The 22,055-nt window shown below is 45.1% G+C and overlaps 1 protein-coding gene across 1 annotated transcript in view; it reads right to left on the bottom strand.

Annotated features, from left to right (window-relative positions):
* KPNB1 (karyopherin subunit beta 1) overlaps nt 1-15,643 on the bottom strand; it is a 32,494-nt gene extending 16,851 nt beyond the window's left edge. Inside the window, exons 1-8 of the mRNA XM_044999640.1 lie at nt 15,409-15,643; nt 15,030-15,088; nt 11,693-11,875; nt 6,816-7,016; nt 4,392-4,544; nt 3,207-3,266; nt 2,780-2,869; nt 767-877 (exon numbers count right to left, since the gene is read on the bottom strand). Coding sequence (XP_044855575.1) covers nt 767-877; nt 2,780-2,869; nt 3,207-3,266; nt 4,392-4,544; nt 6,816-7,016; nt 11,693-11,875; nt 15,030-15,088; nt 15,409-15,448 — 897 coding nt within the window. The 5' untranslated portion in view covers nt 15,449-15,643. The remainder of the gene's footprint in view (nt 1-766; nt 878-2,779; nt 2,870-3,206; nt 3,267-4,391; nt 4,545-6,815; nt 7,017-11,692; nt 11,876-15,029; nt 15,089-15,408) is intronic.
* Nucleotides 15,644-22,055: the final 6,412 nt, after the last annotated feature.

Genomic DNA, 22,055 nt, shown 5'->3' with positions numbered 1-22,055 from the left:
AATATTCGAAGATACTCTTTAGCCCTGTTGAGTTTCAAATCCCAGCCATTCTGGCACTAGAACGCTTTTGTTCATTATTTAAAAAAAATTAAGTCCTGTTCTAGTCCCATCTCAGAAGCATTTTGCTCCAGCTTTCCCCAAAATTTTACCTCAAGAGAACCGCTGAGCCTGAAGAATTTCAGCCCGATGGATACAAATTTTGAGACCTTACGAAGGCACTTACAATGGAAACACTCCTGAAACTTGTGCTCCGACTGTAAATATTTCCAAGGCACTCAAACCCAGAAATATTTTGGCAGCATGTCAAGGACAGAGCAAATTATTGGCCAAAAACAATGAGCTGAGAAAAAGCTTTTACTGCTGCTAAACAAACTCGAGATACTTGCAAATACAAAAGGTTACTTGTAAACTCTTGACAGACATCCATAAGTCTAGCCAGTGAATGAGAAGTTTGCTACTGAATCGCTCTTCATAAAGACAGCAACTGGAAATGGATGATATACTGCCTTGCATACCATGCAGCCTCAAGTCTCAGCTTCCATAATAGATATGCATCACTTAATACTCAGAGTGGTGCATGATCTCTCATCATGGACCTAGGACTGCTACACAAGGGTTCAGACACAGTTCTTGAATAAAAATCGCACCTTGGAAAAACAAAGGCGCTTCCAGACCTGGTTCAGTCCCTCCTTTTTAATGTTTGAAACAATGGTTACTTGTTTTACTCACTAACACCGATCCCCACAAACACCAATTCCAAGCTCACCTCAGATGCTTCAATAGCCAGATCCATTTCCTCATCACAGACGTTTGACCAGAATTCTATTCCCTGCAGAGCCACCTCGTCAATGTCACTTTTCATTGCTTCAATTGTGATCTTCAGAAACATGAGAGAGAGAGAAAAAGGGGACATTTTAGCAAAAGTCATTCTGACGCCATATACTGGCAGCACGGTACAGGAACCTAGTCATCCTGAAACAAGAGGCAGCTTGAGAGAGAGTTCGTCTTTCTTAGGGCTTGTCTACACTTGAAACACTACAGTATGGACCCTACCTATGCCAGCTGGAGAGGTTCCCCTCTTGGCATAGGTAATCCACCTCCCCAAGAAACGGTAGGTAAGTCAACAGAAGATTTCTTTTGTCGAACTAGCACTGTTTACACTGAGGGTGGGTATATATAGCGATGACTTACAGGGGTGTGAAAAATCTACACTCCAGAGAGATGTAGCTATGCCAATGCAAGTTCCAAGTGGAGGCAGCTGCTAAACAATACCTCCACATTTCAAGAGAGAGTATGACTGGGCAATAGGGAGAATCGCGTTTAAGGACTGCAGAATAGCAACCAATTGCTCACGCGCACTGCTTAGATACAAATGTTCACAGTACCAAGCACTAACAGAGATGTGACTCCAGGCATTGGTTACATGGATTTGATTGGAATAGGGGTGTTTGTAGAGAGACCTTCCCCCCTCCCGCCCCACAAAAAGATAGGGTTACACCAAAAACTAGAGAAGATGGAGAGGATACGGTTAGAAATTCTTGCATAGGGACCTGCTGTTTTTTACATTCAAGATGTCTTGATTATGAAGGTATTGCCCAGGTTTGGTGGTATACAAGAGTGTGGTGTGGAGACAGAAGGCAACCTACGACATGGAAAAAACTAGAGATATTGGTGATGTTTGTGAATTTTGTGTATTCCATTATTTATCTGCAATTAATGTAGGCTTACTGTCCTTTCAAAATAGTTCCATCTACAATATGTGGTTCTTTCGCTGAGACCTAAATAAAAAATCCTAAGTCCTCTGCCTGGATTTTAAAGATTCTATGGCTCTTTAGTAAGAACGGAAGGTTCCCCCTTCACTACTATGTAATGCTATATGCTAGTTAGCCGCAGTGCTCTGTCCCATAAGTGGCTGCATTATAGTGGTACTATAAGTATCCAGTTTGAAATGTTTTGCAATTGTTCAGGAAGAGAAGTGCTATAGACATTAAAATGAAAAGCAGGCACTCCTGTAAAAAAAAAAAATTCACGCAAAGCCGCAGCCATACCAGGCAGCTAACGTGGAGACCACGTTTATATTTAGACTCAGCCTTTAGTGCCCTAAGCCGGTAAAAGAACAGGCAATGAAAAGGGCCAGGCCCGGTTCCCCTGCGACTACAGCACTGACAGGTGATTTGTGAATATGCAGTTTTTAAAACTTAAGTGCCCAACCATCCTCTAGTAGCAACTGCCACATAGAAGAAATGGGAGACAAAATTCCAATGAGAAAGGGCCAGAAAACCAATTTTCTCTTCACACAAGTGGAGTGGCAGGGAAGTCCTACTTTAAACAAATACGCAAAAATCCAATCCTGGGTAAAGGGATGGGGAAAGCATAAGGAACTTCTAAGAGTATTTGAGTGTTTCTTAGATTACCTACGTTTGGGATTAGTTATTTTACAATCCACATAACACAGGGGGACCAAGAATCAGGAGTTCAGGGCTCTATTCCCAGCTCTGCCAGTAACGACAAAACCTTGGGTGCATATCATCTAACTCCGTCTGTAAAATGTGACCACCGCAACACTGATGTAATTAAACAGATATAATTGCAGAAGAGGATGTCCGTACAAGGGGGGAAACATGAGTGGAAGGCCATCCTTCTCTCTCCAGTTCTTGCACTGCAGGGGTTGGAGTGGGAGACACAGAGGGAGCAATTTTCTTGGTTCCTGTCACTCGGTTTATAAGCATGAGCACACTGGAGTTAAGCCACTATTCCATTTTTGATTTGCAGTACTCACGGCAAAAAGAGCAGGACCCATATATGTTTCCATATACTGATAATAAAGGGACATTATCTTCACCAAGTTCTGTAAGGCAGCCACTCGTACCTGTCAGAGAAGGAAGTGGGTCAACAAATGTGTCATTTTTCTGAGCACGTCAAGAAAATGTTACTCTCGATGCAGAATTCATGCAACCGTCAAACACTCTTTTCAGGAACTAATACTCAATATTAGCATGTTTGTAGCCTAAACATAGCACAACTAAAACAAAGGGAAGCAAAAATTAATGCGAATTATTAGTGATTAAAATTACTCCACAGGCCAATTAAAATGAGTTTATATACTTATTCATACAGCACTATTTCTTTAAATATAACACTTAAAATTCTAGAGGTCACTGGATGGTGCAGCGACAGACAGTTCAAGACGTTATATCATCACTTACCCTTGTATCTGGACATTGCGTTGCTTCACAGACTACTTGCATAATAAAGTGCCTTTCAGACTGCAAAAGAAATAAAATAATTAGAAGTGCATTATGCAAAAGGGTTTAAAAATCTTCCAACAGGATTATATTTTAATTCTTTGACTCGGAGAGCACCTGATCTTCTCAGCAATTATTGCCACCAACATTACATTGCTACAAGAGCTAGGCAGGATATAGGCAGCCACTTGCCACACAGCGTTTTCATAATTATTTCCAAGTGATAAACAGCCCACTGCAATTGTGAATCCCAAATTTGAATGTCACATCCGAGTAGGTACATTGCTCTAATCAGAAAAAAAATATGGTCACAGCACTAGGGAAAGTAAGGTTTTTTTGCTCATTTGTTTTTTAAAAGCTATTGTCTCCTAGATTATTTCAGCAATTATTACAAAATGTGTCAAAAGCTGATTTAGCTGGGACACTAATTTTCTGGGAGGTGTTAAGAGGAGATAGGGAATATAATAATTTAACATTCTATTTACTACTCCCAGGCCCATTTAGAGGGCAGAAGTCCACTACAAATGCAATCTGAACAGATTACGCTCAACCAGCTCATCAAACGTTAAGGCACCGATAGAAATCAACAACAGCTGAATGGTTGACTAGGGAAAGGTTTTTATTAAGAGAGCATCTCAAGATAAAAGTTTAATTACTAGTTCCATTTTCCATTAAATCTCTATGGTAGGAATATGAGGGGTGTTCCTACTTTAATGCCCTTGCAGATTTTAAATTGGTGGACGCGCCCCTGGTGAGGACACGCACAGTCGACACAGAGAGCATAGTGTGAACATGCAAAGCGATTTAATTACTGTGATGGCTATCCGGCGACGTAACTTAGGTTGACTGAATGCTGTAGTACAGACTACAGAATGTATAACAGGCTAAACCCTAAGTTCAATACATATTTAGCCAAAAGAGTCAGTGATGCTCCCTTTTCATTTTATGTCTTCTCCAAACACTTCCCCAGTATTTCTGCACCCCAGCAGTCTTGAAAACTTTAATTTTACAGACGTGAACCCAAGTCTCAGCTCCAAGGGAATTATGCATCAAGCAAAATTCAGCGTGGTGCATGATTTCTCATCATAGACCATGGATTCACTCCTTCCCTTTCGCACCCAGAATTCGGTTGCTTCCTTTACTCACCTCTTTGTCAAAGTTTGCTTTGGTGAATTCCAAAGAGTTCAAGAGTGCATTAGTAGCTGCTAGCTTCACATTGTTACTGGGCTCTTCCTTTCGCATCCCTTGGATAATGGCTGTGAGAATTTCATTGGATTTGTCCTGAAGCTGCTCTGGATCCTGAAACAAGGAATAAATAGTGGTGAAGTTATCTGACGGCTTGCAGATTGCAACTCCGCTTTTCAGGTGCCTGCTTCCCCCTATGTATCAAGTTTTCCCCCTCCATACGGTTTGGCAATTAATTCTACAGGCAGAGGAAATTCAAATCCTTTAAGGCCAAAAGGCCTTTTGTTCACTAGAAACACCAGGGGTCAAATATGAGCAACTTAACACCTCACTGTGACACCAAGGCAGTGCATCCTTAAAGAGGGCACAGTCTGCTGCATCTGAACAGCAAATGCATTCCAGAGTTTAAATCACAAGTGCCAAATATTAAAAATAAAAATTAAATATTACCACTGTGCTTCAAATCAGCAAGCCTCAGACTGCTTCATTCAGCTATGTTATAGTGAGTTCAAACAACTGCCGATTTCCACTCTATTACCATTTGAGCAGAGGAATACATCAGTGGTCATACCCCTACCACTGTGTCACCAATAGGCCCACATTTGGTATACTGGCAGTGGATCATGCAAGGATCAGTAGCAAGGAAGGACAGCTATAACCAAAAGAGGTAGTAGAGGTTAATCATTCAGGGTTGGAGGGATACAGAACCCCACCACTTATACCACAGGAAAAAATGAGCATCTGGAATGCAAAGTCCCAAGGGCCCCTAAATTGTGTTAGGATTTATCAATATCACATTGAGGAACAATACAAAGCAGTGTAAAAGGGAAAAATTCTGTTCAGCAACCCAGGACAATCAAAAAATCCACTATGGATTAGTGAAGCTTAATTACTTGCTGTCTTCCAGACAAACGGCTGACATGCACTTAGAAATCCTGGGTGTATTTGTAACTGATGATGGTTGACCTGAAGCCCCTCTATTCTAGTAGCAGTGATTGCAACTTTGAATCACCTCTTCATTTTATGTATCTCAGTACCAGTATTTTCCCCTCCCAAGCCTTTTTACTTGCCCCAGAACTTATTACTGACAGAATTTTTAGTTTTCAATTCAAATCAGTCAGGCAGCAATTCAAACCCTTCAGACACTCAGTGCAGCAAGAGGCACACTTATCTTTTCAGGTCGCTTTCAAAATCTGTTTTTCCTCTGGTCTCTCCTCCTGCCTTATTTTTGTTGGTTTCTTCCACTCCCTGTCCTCACTGACACTTCTGATACTGTTTCTTCATTTTACCCTATGAGGCTTCCCTCACTGCCTGCTCCCTGTCTCTCTCCTCTTCAAGGAGGGGACCCGCCTTCTGCAGTCATTACACGTTCTTCAGACCTCTCCATCTACCACGGAAGCTTCCCAAACTTTGATTCCAATATTCCATCCATTCTCCTGTAAAAGGGACACCACCTAAAATATCCCACTTGCTGCATGAATAGCAGAAGGGGAAAACATGTTTATCCTATTACACACTGACAAGATGTTTGACTATAGATTGAAAAGTGAGAGCAGATCCTCCTGCTTTCCTCGTGCAAGGCAAGTTTTCTGTGTGATGGCTATCTAGACCATTGCTTTTATAAACTTCTCTGTCTGATGAACTAGATGTACTGCACTGTACACTTCAGAAGGAGCACATCTGTACTCTTTCCAAAGTGTAATAAGGGGCAAAACAACCATTCAATGGCATTTACACAGAAACAGGCAGGAAGCCAGTTTTTGTTTTCAGCCTTAGGTCAGAACACAGGGTTTTTAAGTGCAGTTCAGATCAGCCACTTGTCCTATATACACACACAACACAGTTTGATACTAAAAACAAGTTGTCTATAAAAATTGTGACCGCTGTTTTCTTAAGGTCCTTGGCTGGAAGGTGCTGTATAGAGCAAAATATTTGTGTCAATATATAGAAGATACTGAGCCCAGCCCATGATCTAATGAAATAGTTTAGACTTTTGAGTCCCCAGAGACAACCTCAGTAAGGATTTACCACTTAGTTGTAATCATTTGACTCATCAGGACGTTTATCTGGGTTCTTAAAATGGCACCCAGCTCCATAGGCTGAACACCATGCACACTCCATGATTAAATCTGCACTTTAGTAAAGATGACCTGGATTTATGTTGCGAAACCAGGTCAATTCTTCCTTCAGATGCCACTCTTTGCACTTTGGTCTCATCCGTGGGTTTTGTGGGGAATCATTCTGCTGCCTCTCTTAGTATAGGCATCCTAAACTCGCAGGCAACAAAACAGCCTAGAGGGGCTGTCTAGAGAAAAGAAGTTTAGACAGGAGAAAGGGTGAGGAAAGAGGACACTGCATAGCATATATTCAAGAGAAGGCACTTACAATATCCTGACAGATGTAACCAATTGCCTCCAACGTTGACTCTTTCATGTGCTCAGTGCTGTGTTGATTTGTAACATTAGCTACCAGCTGAGGAATGAGTTCAGGCCACTGGTTCATGGGAATCTCGGCACAGGCAATGCCAGCCACACACTGTGAGGCTGAGCTGGGCCTGTATGTTTCCGTACCCAATGTCTGCAAAACCTGTGGAGAAAACATCAGCAATTTAGTCAGACTTTTCCAAATCAATTTCACTAGTCTACACACTTTTATTATTTGATATCAGTGACCCAATACAGGAAGATTGGAATCTAAGATCTCTACTTGACGGGGCAGGAGGAGAGAGAGCGTATATCAAATGTAACTAGCATGAGTTAGCTGATCAATTTTATTTTTACCCGCAAACATGGGATTAAAACAGGTAGATTTTTACCTTTCCTTCTACAAACAAGCATTAACCCCAGCAACTGAAATGAGTTTGCCCCTATATTGACAGGGTCATGGTTTACCCCCTCCAGGCAGCAGGATTTGTCTGCATGATTAAATACATTTCTCTAAGACACCCTTCATATTCTATGAAGAGTGCCCATATACGATGAACCATGAAGGGAACAATTCCCCTTTCTCTGATATAAGATTATAAATCAGAAAAATTATCCACAAAAGAAAGCTTTTCAACTTAAAGAATTACATGATTTCAAGTAATCTGGACCCTATTTCTTGATACACTTGACAAAGAATGCTGAAATGGCTCAAACAATGCTAAACTTCCATTCCACCTGACCTCTCTGCTTCCCCCCCTTTCCACCCCCTCCTTTCTTATTTTGTCTGTGCATGTACGTTTTTTTTTAAATTGTTACTCCCCCCACCCTAACATGTTATGCCTGTGTATTATTGTCCAATTCTCTATTGCCTGGTTGCAGCTTTGATGAGTTATAAAGTTGCATAACTGTATTGGATATCCTGTGAAATGGGCAGCATTTGGTAAACATATACATGCTGAGAGTCATTTACTTCTTTGTATTTTTTATTATGAAAACTAATCAAAATTAATCAAAAAAATTGGATAAATAGCATTCCCAATCAAAAATCTAACTGGACAGCTTATGAGAAAATGATCTGTCAGTGGGGGTGAATAATATTTTAAATTTCTGTTATAGTTGAATCTCTAAGTCAGACTGTCCCAGGAGGAAGCACTGAACTGCTTCTGGCTGAGTAGTATGGCACAAATTAAACCTGTTTATTCTAACTGGTTGACTTGCTGAACAGTCTTTCTAGTCTTTGCTCAGCAGCAAAGACATTTTGTACTCTCCACTTCAGCAAATAACTTCCTTAAAAAAAAAAATAATTTTAGTAATTGCCGAACACTCAGCCTTGGATATTTAGATCTTCCATTTGTCCATACAATAGGTACAGCACTGTTGGTGGTATTGCAAGGTTCTCCCAAGCTACCTACCACTATTGTCTTAGCTGAGCCTTAGGAACGAGGGGAAAAGCTTCCATGTCCATTCAATGTTTGGTATTCACAATACCAGTTGGAGCCAAATGTAGAAGTGATTTTATGATTGGAATGGGACTGATTCACCAACTCATTTCACATTAGGTCACTGATATCAGACAGTAGTAATTGGTCAATACTCTCTCATCACTGTTTAGGTCAACTGCACTTGTATTCCCCCTCTGTGATCCAGCATGGACATCCACTATTAGGTTTTTGGCTCCCAGCCATCACCTCTTTTGGATGGAGACACATCTCTCTCCATCCTGATCAGTGTTTTTCCACGCTGCACAGTCCCCAGTCTAAACTGAGTTTCCCAGCAAACCAATCTGCCTTAACTGGTCAGCATCTGCATGTTGCTCTCTCCCCAAAGGCTTTGTAATTGCTCAGTTTTAAGCAACCACACAGCCCTTTCTAAGCAAGTACATTTATTCTTAAAGTGAAAGCATAGGAGAAAATACATTAAAAACAATAACCCACATGCACATTAATAAGCTTACCAGAAATGCCCCCCCCCCCCCCCCCGGTCGCTCCAACTCCAACAAGGGATCTAGTAGGCAATAAGCCCTTCAAATCCTATCACAGGTTTTTTTACTTGTGGTTATAAGTTCATACCAGCTTTTAGCCCAGAACAAGCACATTCATGACAAGTCAATCTCTTTTTTTATATAGAGCTTGGGTCTTTGATCTTTAGAGACCATGAACATGTAATCAGTCAGACAATGGTTCTCTCTTCAGGGTGTAGCTTCAAAAGGTTGGGTCTGGAGGTGGGAACTTGCATTCACCCCTTCCCTACCCAGCCCAGGTGTCTCCTAGGAAACCCATTTAATTTTGTTTGTCCCCAAGTTCCTTCTTATCTGGCATGTTGTTTAAAACAGTACTTTGAAACTTCCCAGGTTTTACATTGGCCAAGTCTCCTCCCCAGAGACATCACATATAATCCCACAATAATATATACACTTTTCATTCATAATACAATGGACTTCAAAGCTATTTAAATTTAGTTCAATAAGCTCTCCCAAAGATATTGCAGCAAATTGCCATCTCTGTCACAACTCCCACTTAACTTCTAAACAGGAAAAAGGGTAGTGCAAAAAAACTTTGAGAATGTTCTTATAAGAAAGAGCTAGTCATCAGGAATCTTAAATCAAAAAGTTCTCTCAGTAGATCACTTGCACCAAATGATCCAATGACAATGAGTAAAGGATGATTACTTTAATTCTTTGCAGGGACAGTATTAAAGGCAAATGAAACTAATGAGTTTTCTTCAACATACTACAACACTGCAGCTCCTAAACTAGGGATGATCTGTTATTCTGTAATCATACTGTTACCAAAAAACAAAAAATACTAAATTTCCTGTCACACATTTGTCAATTGAAGTAAAAAACATCAAAACAGCATTACCCCTTCTTTTCCCCACTGGAAGTAATAACTGAAAAAAGTTAAATTATCACAAAATATCTAATCATCCAACCTTACTCTGGAGAATACTGTGTAAGTGTTAAACATTCAAAGACACCAATTATCCCAGACAAATGATTATGCAGAATGGGTAGTCCATTTGCACCCAGAATGTACCCATTATAAAGTTCTGCATAGATCCAAGTGCACATACATCTTCTAAAGTCAAAAAGATAACTAGCACAAAGGACTCCCTGGTTGAGAACGCACGACCAATTGTCATTAAAGAATATAGCAGTTATCTGTTGGAAAGTCATTATTGCCAGGCCAGCATTATGTCTCTTCATGCTGACCACTTGCTAGCACAGCTAAAATCTCTTGCCATCTCCTCTGACAAAGGTCATAGCTTGAAGCTTGACAGATTACAAAGACACTCCACATCTTTACAAAACTTAGCGGTAGCTTTCAGCATCTGGAATTTCGGTAACTGTTTTTAACTGTATTCTGCAAACACTCAGTGTGCTAGGTCCAGTGTACATACGTGTACACACACACACACACACACACACAGTCCCTGTCTCAGAGATTTCACAATGTACACGACAATTAACACGGTTAAAAAAAATTTGAAGAAACTGTTCAAGTATGAAGAATAAAAATCAAATCCCAGTGCATCTGTAAACTACTAGTGATGAAAACTATGTCCTCCAAAAAGTCTGGAATTGCAGTTCACCATTCTGAAATCTTTTGGTCTGGCTATTCATATGCTTCTGAAGAATGTGTTAACAAAATACAAAAGCAGTCTCAGTTTTTGCCCCAAAACCTCACCTATAATTCCTCCTTCAAGCACCATGCTCCAACAGCAAATCCCACTTCTTTTCATGGTAAGGAAGAGAAAAACTAGTAGCAGAACAGAGGTGGAAAAACCTACCCTCTAACATTATCTTAACGGGTACTAGACATATTATTCTTCCCTAAGCACTATCCTACATTGCTTATTTAAGCATCAGAAGTAGACATTTGTCACGTATTTTACACATCCCAATCTCATCATTGCTGGAAGAGTACTTAACAGGCTGCAAGCATTTGAGAGGATTAACTGAAGTAGAGGTTCTTATTGCATACCCCATTCCAGATCTACCAGATGCCCACATACCCCCACCATTCTCATCACTGATACGTTGGGTGTTCTTCCTAACACTACCTGTTCTATAGCCATTTGCCCTTAGTTCACAGTTACTTAGAGATATAGTTATAGTGAGACATATACAACTAAAAAAACAACAACAAACCCTTGACTAAGTTCCGAGCTGTTAGACTGGACAGTTGCTGGGCAACTGAACCCATGGTGTACGGTGTTTGGAGGTCAGGGCTCTGTATGTCAGTGTCTCTGTGTTCTCATTGGTATATCTTGAAAAAAAATTAACTACCGTATTTTATAACACAAATTCCCCTGGAGTTTTAAAGCTTCATGTGAGTAGCCTATTATGAACATAAATAAATAATAAATAAAATCCACCTTTACACAATTTCTCCCATGTATCCCCCCAGAGAGGTCTCATGTACCCCCAGGGGTACACATATCATGGTTTGAGAACGCCTGAACTAAAGCAACACAACCCTAGACTTCAATTTACAAGAAATTAAAAAAAACCCACAGTGCTGTGTTCTATACTCCAGAGATAGCTGCATTACAGAGTTGGTGAATTGTTCCCTCTTCTGTATTTTAGCTATCTCTCAGGTGTGTTCTGCAATTTAATGCTTATGAAACAGCTCCTCAGATTAAAGGTGCTACAGCAACAAAGTATTAAGTACAAATGAGGTTCATTGCTCCATAATAGCAAGAAACATAACGATTTTTCAAACAGTGAGAAACAAATCAAATGTTCATTTCTCAGCCATACTGTTGGAAAAATGATAAGCAGTTTGGAAGTGAATGGACAAAAATGGAATTCACTGAAGTACAGAAGTTACTTACATAGTTCTTGACTTCCCTGCGGGCATTGGCATCGATTGCAAGCCATCTCTGTTGGTACTGGGCCTTGATATCTGGGTCCTTAGACGTCAAAGAGTTCTTGATCTGTAAACCGGCTGCAACTCTGGCAACCTGGCTGTTCCCTGGATTTGCCAGCACTCTGGACAGTTCCACAAGGAAAGTGGGCTGGGTCAGGAGAAGAAAACATGCTTATTAATGGATACAAATACATATTTCTCTAATCTGCTCTTAATCAGAATCTGATCCATTAGGTTTTTCTAACTAAAGAGAATTAAACTTTTACCCAACCAAACAACTGCTACCATACGACTGTGTTTTATCCCAAGATTATGAATGTTAAGCTCCTAATTAGAACTACTGAAAAGTAACGTAACTAGCTGTTGGATTTTTTCAGATTACTTCAGAGACTCAGTTACCTTCCACGATCCTACTGTCTGTTTAAAGTACTCCTTTAAATAAAGCACTCAGGTCCTATTCCAAGGCCTATATCATCCAAGATTATCTGTGGTTTTTTAAAATTAACATAAATTTAAATGTCACATCAAATAAAGCAAATTATTTTTTCCAAGGGGAGCACCAAGCCAGTTTCCTTTTGGAATTTTTAAATGTTTTTAAAAGCTCAAATCGGGTGCTTTATATACAGTAAAAATATTTCTGTAAGAGTAAGTTTATTACATGATTTCTCTGATGTCAAAGGTATTATTTATGCAGGGCTATTTCACGTATGTTTATCAACATCTGCATTTGTACTGTTCGGTTTTGGTAACAACTAGTGAAAAAGTCCTTAGTATTCCAACTATTTGCAATTTGGCAGCTTGACATTTGATACACTTTTGCTTTGTGTGGTATGGAGAAAGAGCTCCACTAGTGCAGCTCTTGTGCCAAGACTGACCAAAGCATTGTCTCCACTAAAAATTGTGTATGTGTTTTTCGATGCAGCTGCACTGGTTTCAGTATCAATTCATACAAAAGTGATTCAGACATGGTGGAAACAAGTCTTCCTGAAAGGGTTTTGCCTGCTTTATACTAGCATTTAACCAATCTTTTAAATTGGTCCAACTGCACTCGTAGTTAATGCAAACAAAATTTCTATTGGAAACCAGGGCCTAAGAAAGACTATCTAAAAGTAAAAAGAACAGGAGTACTTGTGGCACCTTAGAGACTAACAAATTTATTTCAGCATGAGCTTTTGTGAGCTCATGCTGAAATGAATTTGTTAGTCTCTAAGGTGCCACAAGTACTCCTGTTCTTTTTGCGGATACAAACTAACACGGCTGCTACTCTGAAACCTATCTAAAAGTAGCTAGGCAACAATTTTTAAGGCAGTATTGAGGACAGAAGAACGTGTGTTCTCCCTGGTCCAAAATATCACCTAAAAAAGTTAAATATAGTTATCCAATAATCTGTTTTAACACCCAAACTGCAGAGTTTATAAACAAATATATAGTTTAAACCCACCATTTTAAGCTAAATCAGTCTTGCAAAAATATCCTGAAAACTGCAATGCCCCCAGCACAAAATATACTTGTTCACTTTTTACCATAATGAAAAAGCTAATTTTACTTATCCATCAAAAATGTATTCATATTTGAGACACAAAATTTTGCAAGGCTGGATTAAATTAAAAATGGGGAAAGCTTTCAGGAAAGGGATGTTTTTGGGATAAAAAGTGAAAATGCTGAAGGGACACACACATCCCCTGAAGGGAAACAGTGGGCAGAACTCCCAAAATGCCATACATTTGTTGAAGACTATGCAAGGAAAATCCACTAAAAGTAAGAGTAGCCAGCAGTCACCCGTTATTTATTCTCACACCTGCCTGCCTCAAATGGTTAGGTGTTTTGGTTTTTTTTAAAGCTACTGACAATAGCTTTATTCATTCTAGGCCCAAACTCACAATTATAATTTAGAATTTATTTAATTTTTCTAGACTACAGACCCAAACCCAATTGCAGTGTACCCGTTCTCACAGCTTCCACACACACAGAAGCACTGCAGGAAGACTCAGCAAGAGTCCTAAAATAAAGGCAGAAAAAAACCTCATATTTCAGTGGAGGGCTATGATTCATTAAACAGTTAGCCAGAGAATTGGAGCCAATATAAAACTGTAACCCGCACTGTAAGCAACTTTGATTACCAGGTTTCATAAACCTTTAACATTAAATTATATACAAGTAACCTGCCTAGGTTGTCAATTTATGCTGGTGGAGAGGAAAGAATGTATATGGTTGCCAAAAAATTAAACACTCAGTTATTACCTCCAATCCATCAGACAAGTCGGTGACAACTAACCTTCACAGTAGCAAAGAGGAATGCAATAATTCACCCATTTTTAATCACTCACACAAGAACCAGAGATTGCCTCAAAGATGAAAGCAGAATAGCAATTCTAAGAATCGGACCCATACACCCTTATTTTAGTGTAATAGTTGTGCCTTGATTACACAGACAACATACATTAATGGTAGGCCATATTTTTTTAACTTAATCCTCTCTTGATTTTAGTATGTGCATGTGTGAACGATGCTAAGAGTTCATAAACACGCTAATGAAAGTGTGTCGTTTGCAGATTTTTGAGTACCCTTTCCCTCTGGAACAAAGTGACCCCCCCTAGCCTGTCATTTCTCTTAAATACATTCTAAATGTGCTCTAACGCCACCCAGGGCAGTGGACCACAGGGCTCCCAACATTGGTAACACCTTCATCCTCTATCTCCACCTCATCTGGGCCACAGACAAGTGGGTGGAGAAGTGCCTAGTTCAGAAGAGAGTGAAGGTCCTTTTAAGAGTAAAAAGGGGACTAGAATGAAAGGTAAATAGGATCCAGACGCTGGAAGAGGAAAGAGAAAAATGAAGGGCCAAGAATAAGACAATCAGAAGGCCTGGCGAAGTGCAGAAGGAATGGACCCGCCTAGGGGGGCACTGGGGGGATTGAGAGCAGGCAGGGAAGGGTAAAGGCCCAGCATGGCAGGGGTAGGGGGCAGGATGGGGGATCAGGTTCTGCGGAGGGGGCGGGGGGGAATGAAGGGCCTAGGGCCCTGGGGGGGAATGTCCCAGCTACGGGGCCTCTCCCGGGCGCACCCTAGTCTCCCCACATGGTCCGCAGGCCCCATCGCCGCACACGCAGCGCCGCGCAGCCTAACGCGCTCCCCCCTCCCCCTCCCCCGGCCCGGCTCCGCGCCCCCATTGGCCGGCGCGGCTCCCGGGCGCGTCCCCATTGGCCGGCCGCCGCCCCGGCTGGGAGCCGGCAAGTTGGGCTGCGCCCTCGATGGCGGTTCGGCCTGCGCGGGGCAGGGCGGGGCGCTCCGCGGGGCGCTCACCAGGTTCTCGATCGCCGCCTGCTCCAGGAACTTCTGCGCCGCCTCCAGCTCGGAGCGGTCTGCGGGGAGGGGGGGGAGCCGGAGTCAGTCACTGCCCGGGCCCGGGGCCGCCACCGCCACCCCCCTCTCCCCCGGCCCGGGGCAAACGGGCTCCCCGCGGCCTAGCGCCTCCGAGCGGCCCCAGCCCGCGGCCAGCGCCGCCCTCCCCAATCCCCGCTGCGGGGCCCTCTCCGCGCCCCCTCTCCCGCGCCGGGGCAGACGCCCGCCCGCCCGCTCCCTCCCCCGGCCCGGCCGCCCCCTCAGGCCCGGCCGCGCCCTCCCCGGGGCTGGCGGCTGCCGCCCGCCGCTCCCCGTCCCTCCCCCACGTGCTGGCCCCTACCCGGCGAGACCGTCTTCTCCAGGATCGTGATGAGCTCCATGGCGGCGGCGCGTCTCCGGCACGGGGTGGGGTCCCGCTCGCTCGCTCGCGCTCTCGGCTCCTGGTGCGTGGGGGACCCCGCGGCGGGCGGCGGCGGCTGTGGCGGGCGGGCGGCGGAGGGAGAAAGGGCCGCGCGGGTGGGGGAGCGCGCGCACCGACTAGGCGGAGCCGGGCGGGGGGTGGGAAGGGCCCGGGCAGCCGCGCGGGCGGAGGGATATGGCTGAGCCGGGCCCGCGCCGCGCCGCTGCACAGACTCATTGGCTGGCAGCGCCCAGCACGCGCGGCGCTCATTGGGCCGGCTGCGGCGCCGGCGCGCGCGCGCGGCCATTGGCTGAGCGGGGCGCCGGCGCCGCGCGTCGATTGGCCCGTTTGGCCGGGCTGAGCAAGGGCGGCCAAGAGAAGCGGATGGAGAGGCCGGGGCCGCAAGGAGAAGTTCCTGAGGGGGCGGGGCCGGCGGGGCCAGCAGGGCCGCGGGGGGGCGGGGCCTATCAGAGCCAGGGGCTAGAGGGGGTGGGGCCTATCAGGGCCAGGGGCTGCTGGGGGCTAAAGAGGGGGTTGGGCCATCAGGGGCTGCTGGGGTCCTAGAGGGGGGTTGGTCATCAGGGGACTCGGGGGGGGGGGGGTTGTTATCAGGGCCAGGGGCAGTTGGGGGGTTAGAGAGGGGTGGGGCCTATCAGGGCCAGAGGCTAGAGGGGGGTGGGGCTATCAAGGGCTGCTGGGGGCCTACAGCGGGTTTGGGCCATCAGGGCCAGGGGCTGCTGGGAGGTTAGAGGGGGTTGGGCCATCAGTGCAAAGGGCTGCTGGGGTGAGGCCATAAAGGAAGCTCTATGTGGCTGGGATTACAAGGGATGGGAGCTGGGGCCATTTGAAAGGATGTGAAACAAGTGGGTTCTAGGGGCTGGGGCTGCACTATAGGGGAATGACTGAGGCCCTGTTCTAAATCAGAAGAAACAGCGCTGTGTCTGGAGGGGACCGTGGTTTTAGAAATGTAGGACTTGCTAGGGGATCAGATCAAATACAACTTTTAGATAATGTTTTCACCTCTTAGCTCAGAGTACTACATCTGGGCCAGTGCCGGAGGCTACAGAGGAAGGTGTAAGAAACTCATAATGGACAATTCTGGAATCCTCTGCCCACGGGGGAAGTTTCTTCCTAAGCTCAGGCAGCTAGTGGCTAGTACATGCTCTAAAGCAAGAGGATTTCCAGCCCATATGTAATTATCATGCTAACGTAGCTGTGGATACTCTCCTTTTCAATCAGGTCTGCAGCTCAAGGTCGTTGGCCTGGGTCAATAGGAGCAAGGTCTATAATGGCTGATCTATAGCATTAGTCAGCCACTCACTGCTTGGGGTTAAGGAGACGCTGCCATGGGTAGGTTGCCCGTCATTGTCCATCACAATGTTTCTCATACATTCCTTTGAAACATCTGGTAGGTACAGTCCACTCTTGGAGACCTATTGCTGAACTAAATGGATCACTGGAGATACTACAGGCTAGTGGGTGGAGCACTGCTGGGACACAGCAGACTGGGGTCTGTTCCTGGCTCTGCTATCCCTGCCAGATCTTAGTTTCCCCATATGTAAAATGAGGATAATGATGCTGACCGCCTTTGGAAAGTGCTTTGAGATCAACTGATGAAAAGAACTAGGGGCTAATAATTAATGTGTATTGTTTTTTAGGTTCCTGTAGGCGACTGTAGTTACAGGGGGATGGGCTAGCATTCTGGGAACTGGGCTTGCAGGGGAGGGTGCTGTGACTGTGAGGACATAATAGGGTTCTAGGGACTATGGGAAATGGACTAAAAGGGTTTGTGGCTAACTGTAATAAAGTCCTTCCTAGGGATGATTAAAACCACCATGAAGGGAAGGGCTGGAGGTAAGACACAGCTCTTTGAAAGCTTTTTGGGGGAGCTGAGGGGTTTTTTAGGACATCTTCAGCCCTCCCCTGTTCAGAGGGCATTTTAAACAGCGTAGGCATACAACGGAAGAGATAAGAGAATGGTGTGAATGCAGCAGACTTCCCTCCAGCATTGTCTGTGGCTCTATCTAATGGTTCAGTATAGATAACGAACACTGGGGTATTGGTGGGATTAGAGGAGTTTGCCAGCTAGGACACACCATTGTCCCTTGTGGCTGATAGTGACGGCTGTCCTGGTGGAAATACAAGCTAAGGAGCAAGGAATAATTATCTCAGTGGCCTCTTCCCAGTAAAACAGGGTTGAGTAGCTGAGGCGCAGGCTGACCTACGGTGCTTCACATTTTCAACATGTTTTATAAACATGAATTAATTCACTCTCCACGCTCTACTTATCCCCATATCTGGGGCTGGGGGCTGACTCATGCAATGAGGACATGAAGCAAGTTGCCTGAGATCGCATAATGCCTAGTATTCTCTCTTGACCTGTCCACCTGAGCAGTGTCCTCCCAGTAGTGTCACGTCCCATGTCCTCTCTACACCTGTGACAGCATCAGAGCCTCAGCATTCGCCCAGTCTGCGGGAAAGCCCAGGCTAACACCTGAGAAGATGTGTCATTGGGCTATCGCCCAGGTATCAAACTGAAATTCAATGCTGTAGTCACAGAGCTGAAAGCAGTTACTGCTCCTTCATCGCTGGCCCCTGGGAAGCTAAGGGCTGCTCCCCTCCCCCCAAGTACGTGCCACAAGCCCAAAGAACCAGAAAATAAACCCCTTGGACGATCCCAGCTTCCAAAGAGGCTTTGGGCTTGACAGAATTTCCAGACTGGTTGTCCTAAAAACGGCTCTGAAGGCAAGGCAGAAATTAAGGCACCTACCTCACTGAGGTCCTGGTCCCGGACGGGGGCTCCGAGGTGCTCCCACAATAGAAGTGGTAAATCATAATCATGCAGCCTGGGCCACACCCAGGTTTTGTACTGGTACCATACACATGTTTCAGTTCGAGTGGTGGTGATTGTATAGAAATAGTTGTACCAGTACAATCCCTGGCATGGATTATGCTGGCAGAAAGGTGCCTTTGACCGCTGGAGCGATACAGGAATAGCTATCCCAGTATAAAGCACCTTTGTAAAAGCTGCATTCTGGGTGTAGACAAGGCCTGAGTGAAACTTGCAAGATGCACTGATGGAAAATAAAAACGGTCAGAAAAGGAAAATAGGGGAACAAAGGTGCAGCTGAATAATTAAATCAAGGTGAAGAGAGTCTCATGCTGGCTTGTTCTGCAGGAGAAAGAGTAATTAGTAACACAATCGGGCTCTGTTGTGGTATTAAATACAAATGCCGTGTGGAGAAGGGGAAGTTAGCTAGATATGTTCCAACTGATTCTCTCTTGCTATAGTTAGGAAGCACCCCAAGGCTAATAACAGAGAGGGGATAAAGCAGGCTTAATTGCTCGGACAAGAAGGAAGAAGAGAAGGAAAGTCCAGTCTCTTTTGGCAGATGTATATTAGGTCTTTTCTGATGCAGCCAGAATGAGACATGATTCTCCTGGTCTGACATGAAATTCGGGCCCTGTAATTGACCATACTTCATACACATATGTCAGGCTCTCTGGGAATGGGAAGCATTTTACAAACTATGTGCCACTGAAATGCAACCACCTCTGGAGAGGAGGCTAAGAGAGGGAGGAAAAAGTTTAGTTGATACCGGGGGGGGAATCTACTCTTCTGAAAAGAGCCCTGGGATCTTTAATGTCAATATGCAGCAGATCAGGTCTCAGCTTGCAAGGTCTCCTCTTAAGGTCCCATGCACAATAAACTCCATGGAATTCAATTTCTCTGTGAAGGTTGAAAGACTGTTGACTCTTTCAAGATATGAACCTGGGGATCCAGGGAGTGTGTATGTTTAAAACCTGTTGCATAGACCTCCAAGTCACCTTCTCAAGCCATTAAGCCTTTCACAACAGGGCTTGTTCGGCTAATTTTACAGGCGGGGACACTGAGGCACAGTGAGTCTAAGATCACATAGGGCCAGAAATAGAACCCAGGAGTCCTGGGTTCCCAGTGCCTCGCTCTAACCACTGGATAACTTGCCCCTTGCTAAATGATTGACCCTGGCAGATGGGTGCACTGGTAGAGTGTAAAAAAGAGCTGGTCAGCCCTGGGCTTGGGGGTATTGTCGATGGGCAGCACACACTGTCCCTGGTGGCAGGGAGTTTCTTGTTCCTCAGTAGCTGCTAGAGCTTGGCAGGGATCGGTTTTACCATCCCACAAATATTTTCGAGAGTTTGAAATTTCCTGTCTTGAATCGGGATGAAGTGTCAAAAATATTTGCCCACTGAAGACGGAGTTTTTGTTTGTTTTGGATCATTCAAAATGTTTTGTTTAAATTTTGGCTTTTTCATCCTATTTTTCAACCTTCTTTTCAGCCTCGTTAGCTGCAATTTCAAAACTGAAAAGGGGGATTCAGAACCGGGAAATTGGAATTTTTCATTTCAAACAGGGTCCAAATGAAACACTTTGACAATTTCAGACCTTCGTTTCTCCACGTCGTTTCTCCAGTCGGGAATTCATCAAGCCCGGTACTGTTTGGCGAACGGTTTTGATGAATTGCCGTGTTTCAATGAAAAAAGAGTATGTAGAAAAATTCCCAACCAGCCTGTGTACTGACCTCCGCTAGCGGGCTCCTGGGGGTTGCAACCTCTCAGCCTTCCCCGCATTACCAAGTGGAAGGGGGTTCCCAGAGTGGGATACACTGAGGACCCCTTCCCTAGAATATCCCATGTCAACTCAACCCCCACCCCATTTACTAAGGTGGCAGGAACCCAGCGGTGCACAGCCAGCTGGGAGAGTCCGTCTTTTGAGTCTTTAACATTGTTCTTTTGATCGTTCACTGCATGGATTAGACAGACACAAGCCTGTCTGCTGAGTGCGAGCAGCTTCCCGAGGTACCTTTGCCATTGGCTTTGTTCACTCTATGATGCTCCTGACGCAGGCTGCTACAAGGGCCCTGTTTGCTTTCCTCCTTGTGAGTTCCTCTATTGCAGTGGCCGCTGGCTGGAAAAGTGGCTCTTCGGCCTCGCTCGTTGCTTCTGACGAGCCCCAGCTCCTCTTAGAACTTAAACATTTCCCCTAGTGCAGCCTCAGCAGCAAAGCAAGACTGGATGTTGTGCTAGATCTGCTCTGGTTCAAACAGGAAGTAATTCAAGGGAGGCCTCCAGCCTGTCTTTTAATATAGCAGGGCAGACGATGAGCCCTTCCGGCCTTGTGATCTGTGAAGTTGTGAACTTGGGACACTGTCCCTAAAAGCTAACAATACCGGCACCCCAGAACCAGGTTTTCTTTGCCATTTGAGTTGAGCCAGAGCAACGTGGCTGACAGACAGACCTTAAAAGAACGGTGCCCTCGTCTCAACCACCAAATTCCACCTGCCATTCTCATCTCGCACCTCCAGTTCTGAATTAACGGCCATACTGCATCAGGCCAATAGTCCATCTCGCCCAGTAGCCTGTCTTGCCACAGTGGCTGGTGCCAGATGCTTCACAGGGAATGAACAGAAACAGATCAATTTATCAAGTGATTCATCCCGTCATCAAGTCCCAGTTTCCGGCAGGCAGAGGCTTAGGGACACCCAGAGCATGGTATTGCCTCCCTCATCGCCATTGATGGATCTATCCTCCAGGAACTCACCCAATTCTTTTTTGTACTGTTTATACTTTTGGCCTTAACATCGCTTGGCAATGAGTTCCACAGGTTAACAATGCGTTGTGTGAAGTAATTCCTCTTAATTGCCATGTCCAGCTGGCCCCACCCTCTCCCAACTGCCTGCCCTGCCAGTCACCATATCCAACTGTCCCTTTTAATGGCCTCACCCACTCCCAAAGACCCCTTTCCGCTCCCAGCTGCTGTCTCTAATGGCCCCTCTCATTCCCTGGGCCCAAAGCCACAGAGGGCGTCGTAGGGCAAACTCCGCACCCGGAGTTGCAGCCAGACACATACAGCAGTCCCAGCTCAGGGGCCTCTGTGTGCGATGCTTCCGTGAGCTGCCGCTAAGGAAACGGGCTGCTCATTTCCGCTCCAAGCTGAAGCGCCCAAGTCGTCTTCAAGTGGTGTCCTACAGGTGGTTCTTGAGGACTAACGTTACCTGCCATTTCATCCTGAAGAATCCCAGAGTGCTTTCAAACTGTAACAAATCAATATGGTATCACTCACCCCACCAGCGAAGGGCAGCCACCTCTGAGGTGTTTAAGAGCAACGCTGTGCCGGGATTGCTCGCCGAGCGCTGAAATGCAGCCACCTCTGGGGTGGAATGCGGGGGTTGTGTAACAGCTGAGTAATGCTGCATAGGGATTGCTCAGCCAGTGTTGAAATGTGACCTCCCTCTGGGGTGGACCGTTGGAGCCGTTTGACAGCCTCCCAGTAACGCTGCCCAACAGTTTAGCCCTGGAAAGGAAGAATCTGGTCCTCCAGACAACGCCACGGACTTCCAGTCCTGCTGTACTTCAGGGTGAGTCACCGAAGTAGCTATTGCCCGGCAGACGGGGGACTAACGACCTAGCCAGCTCGTGCATGGCAGAGCAATCTCAAGCGCCCATAGCAACAGCCTCAGTCAGGGAGACGAGTCTAGCAATAGCGCAAAGGAGGCTGTCTTACAGCGAGGGTACGTGCATCACAGGGAATATCCATTGGCCCCCGG

This window comes from Mauremys mutica, chromosome 25 (assembly GCF_020497125.1).
Source record: "Mauremys mutica isolate MM-2020 ecotype Southern chromosome 25, ASM2049712v1, whole genome shotgun sequence".
NCBI classification, from domain to species: Eukaryota; Metazoa; Chordata; order Testudines; family Geoemydidae; genus Mauremys; species Mauremys mutica.
Note: the sequence above shows the minus strand (reverse complement) of the source record. Positions and strands in the feature narration are given on the sequence as shown.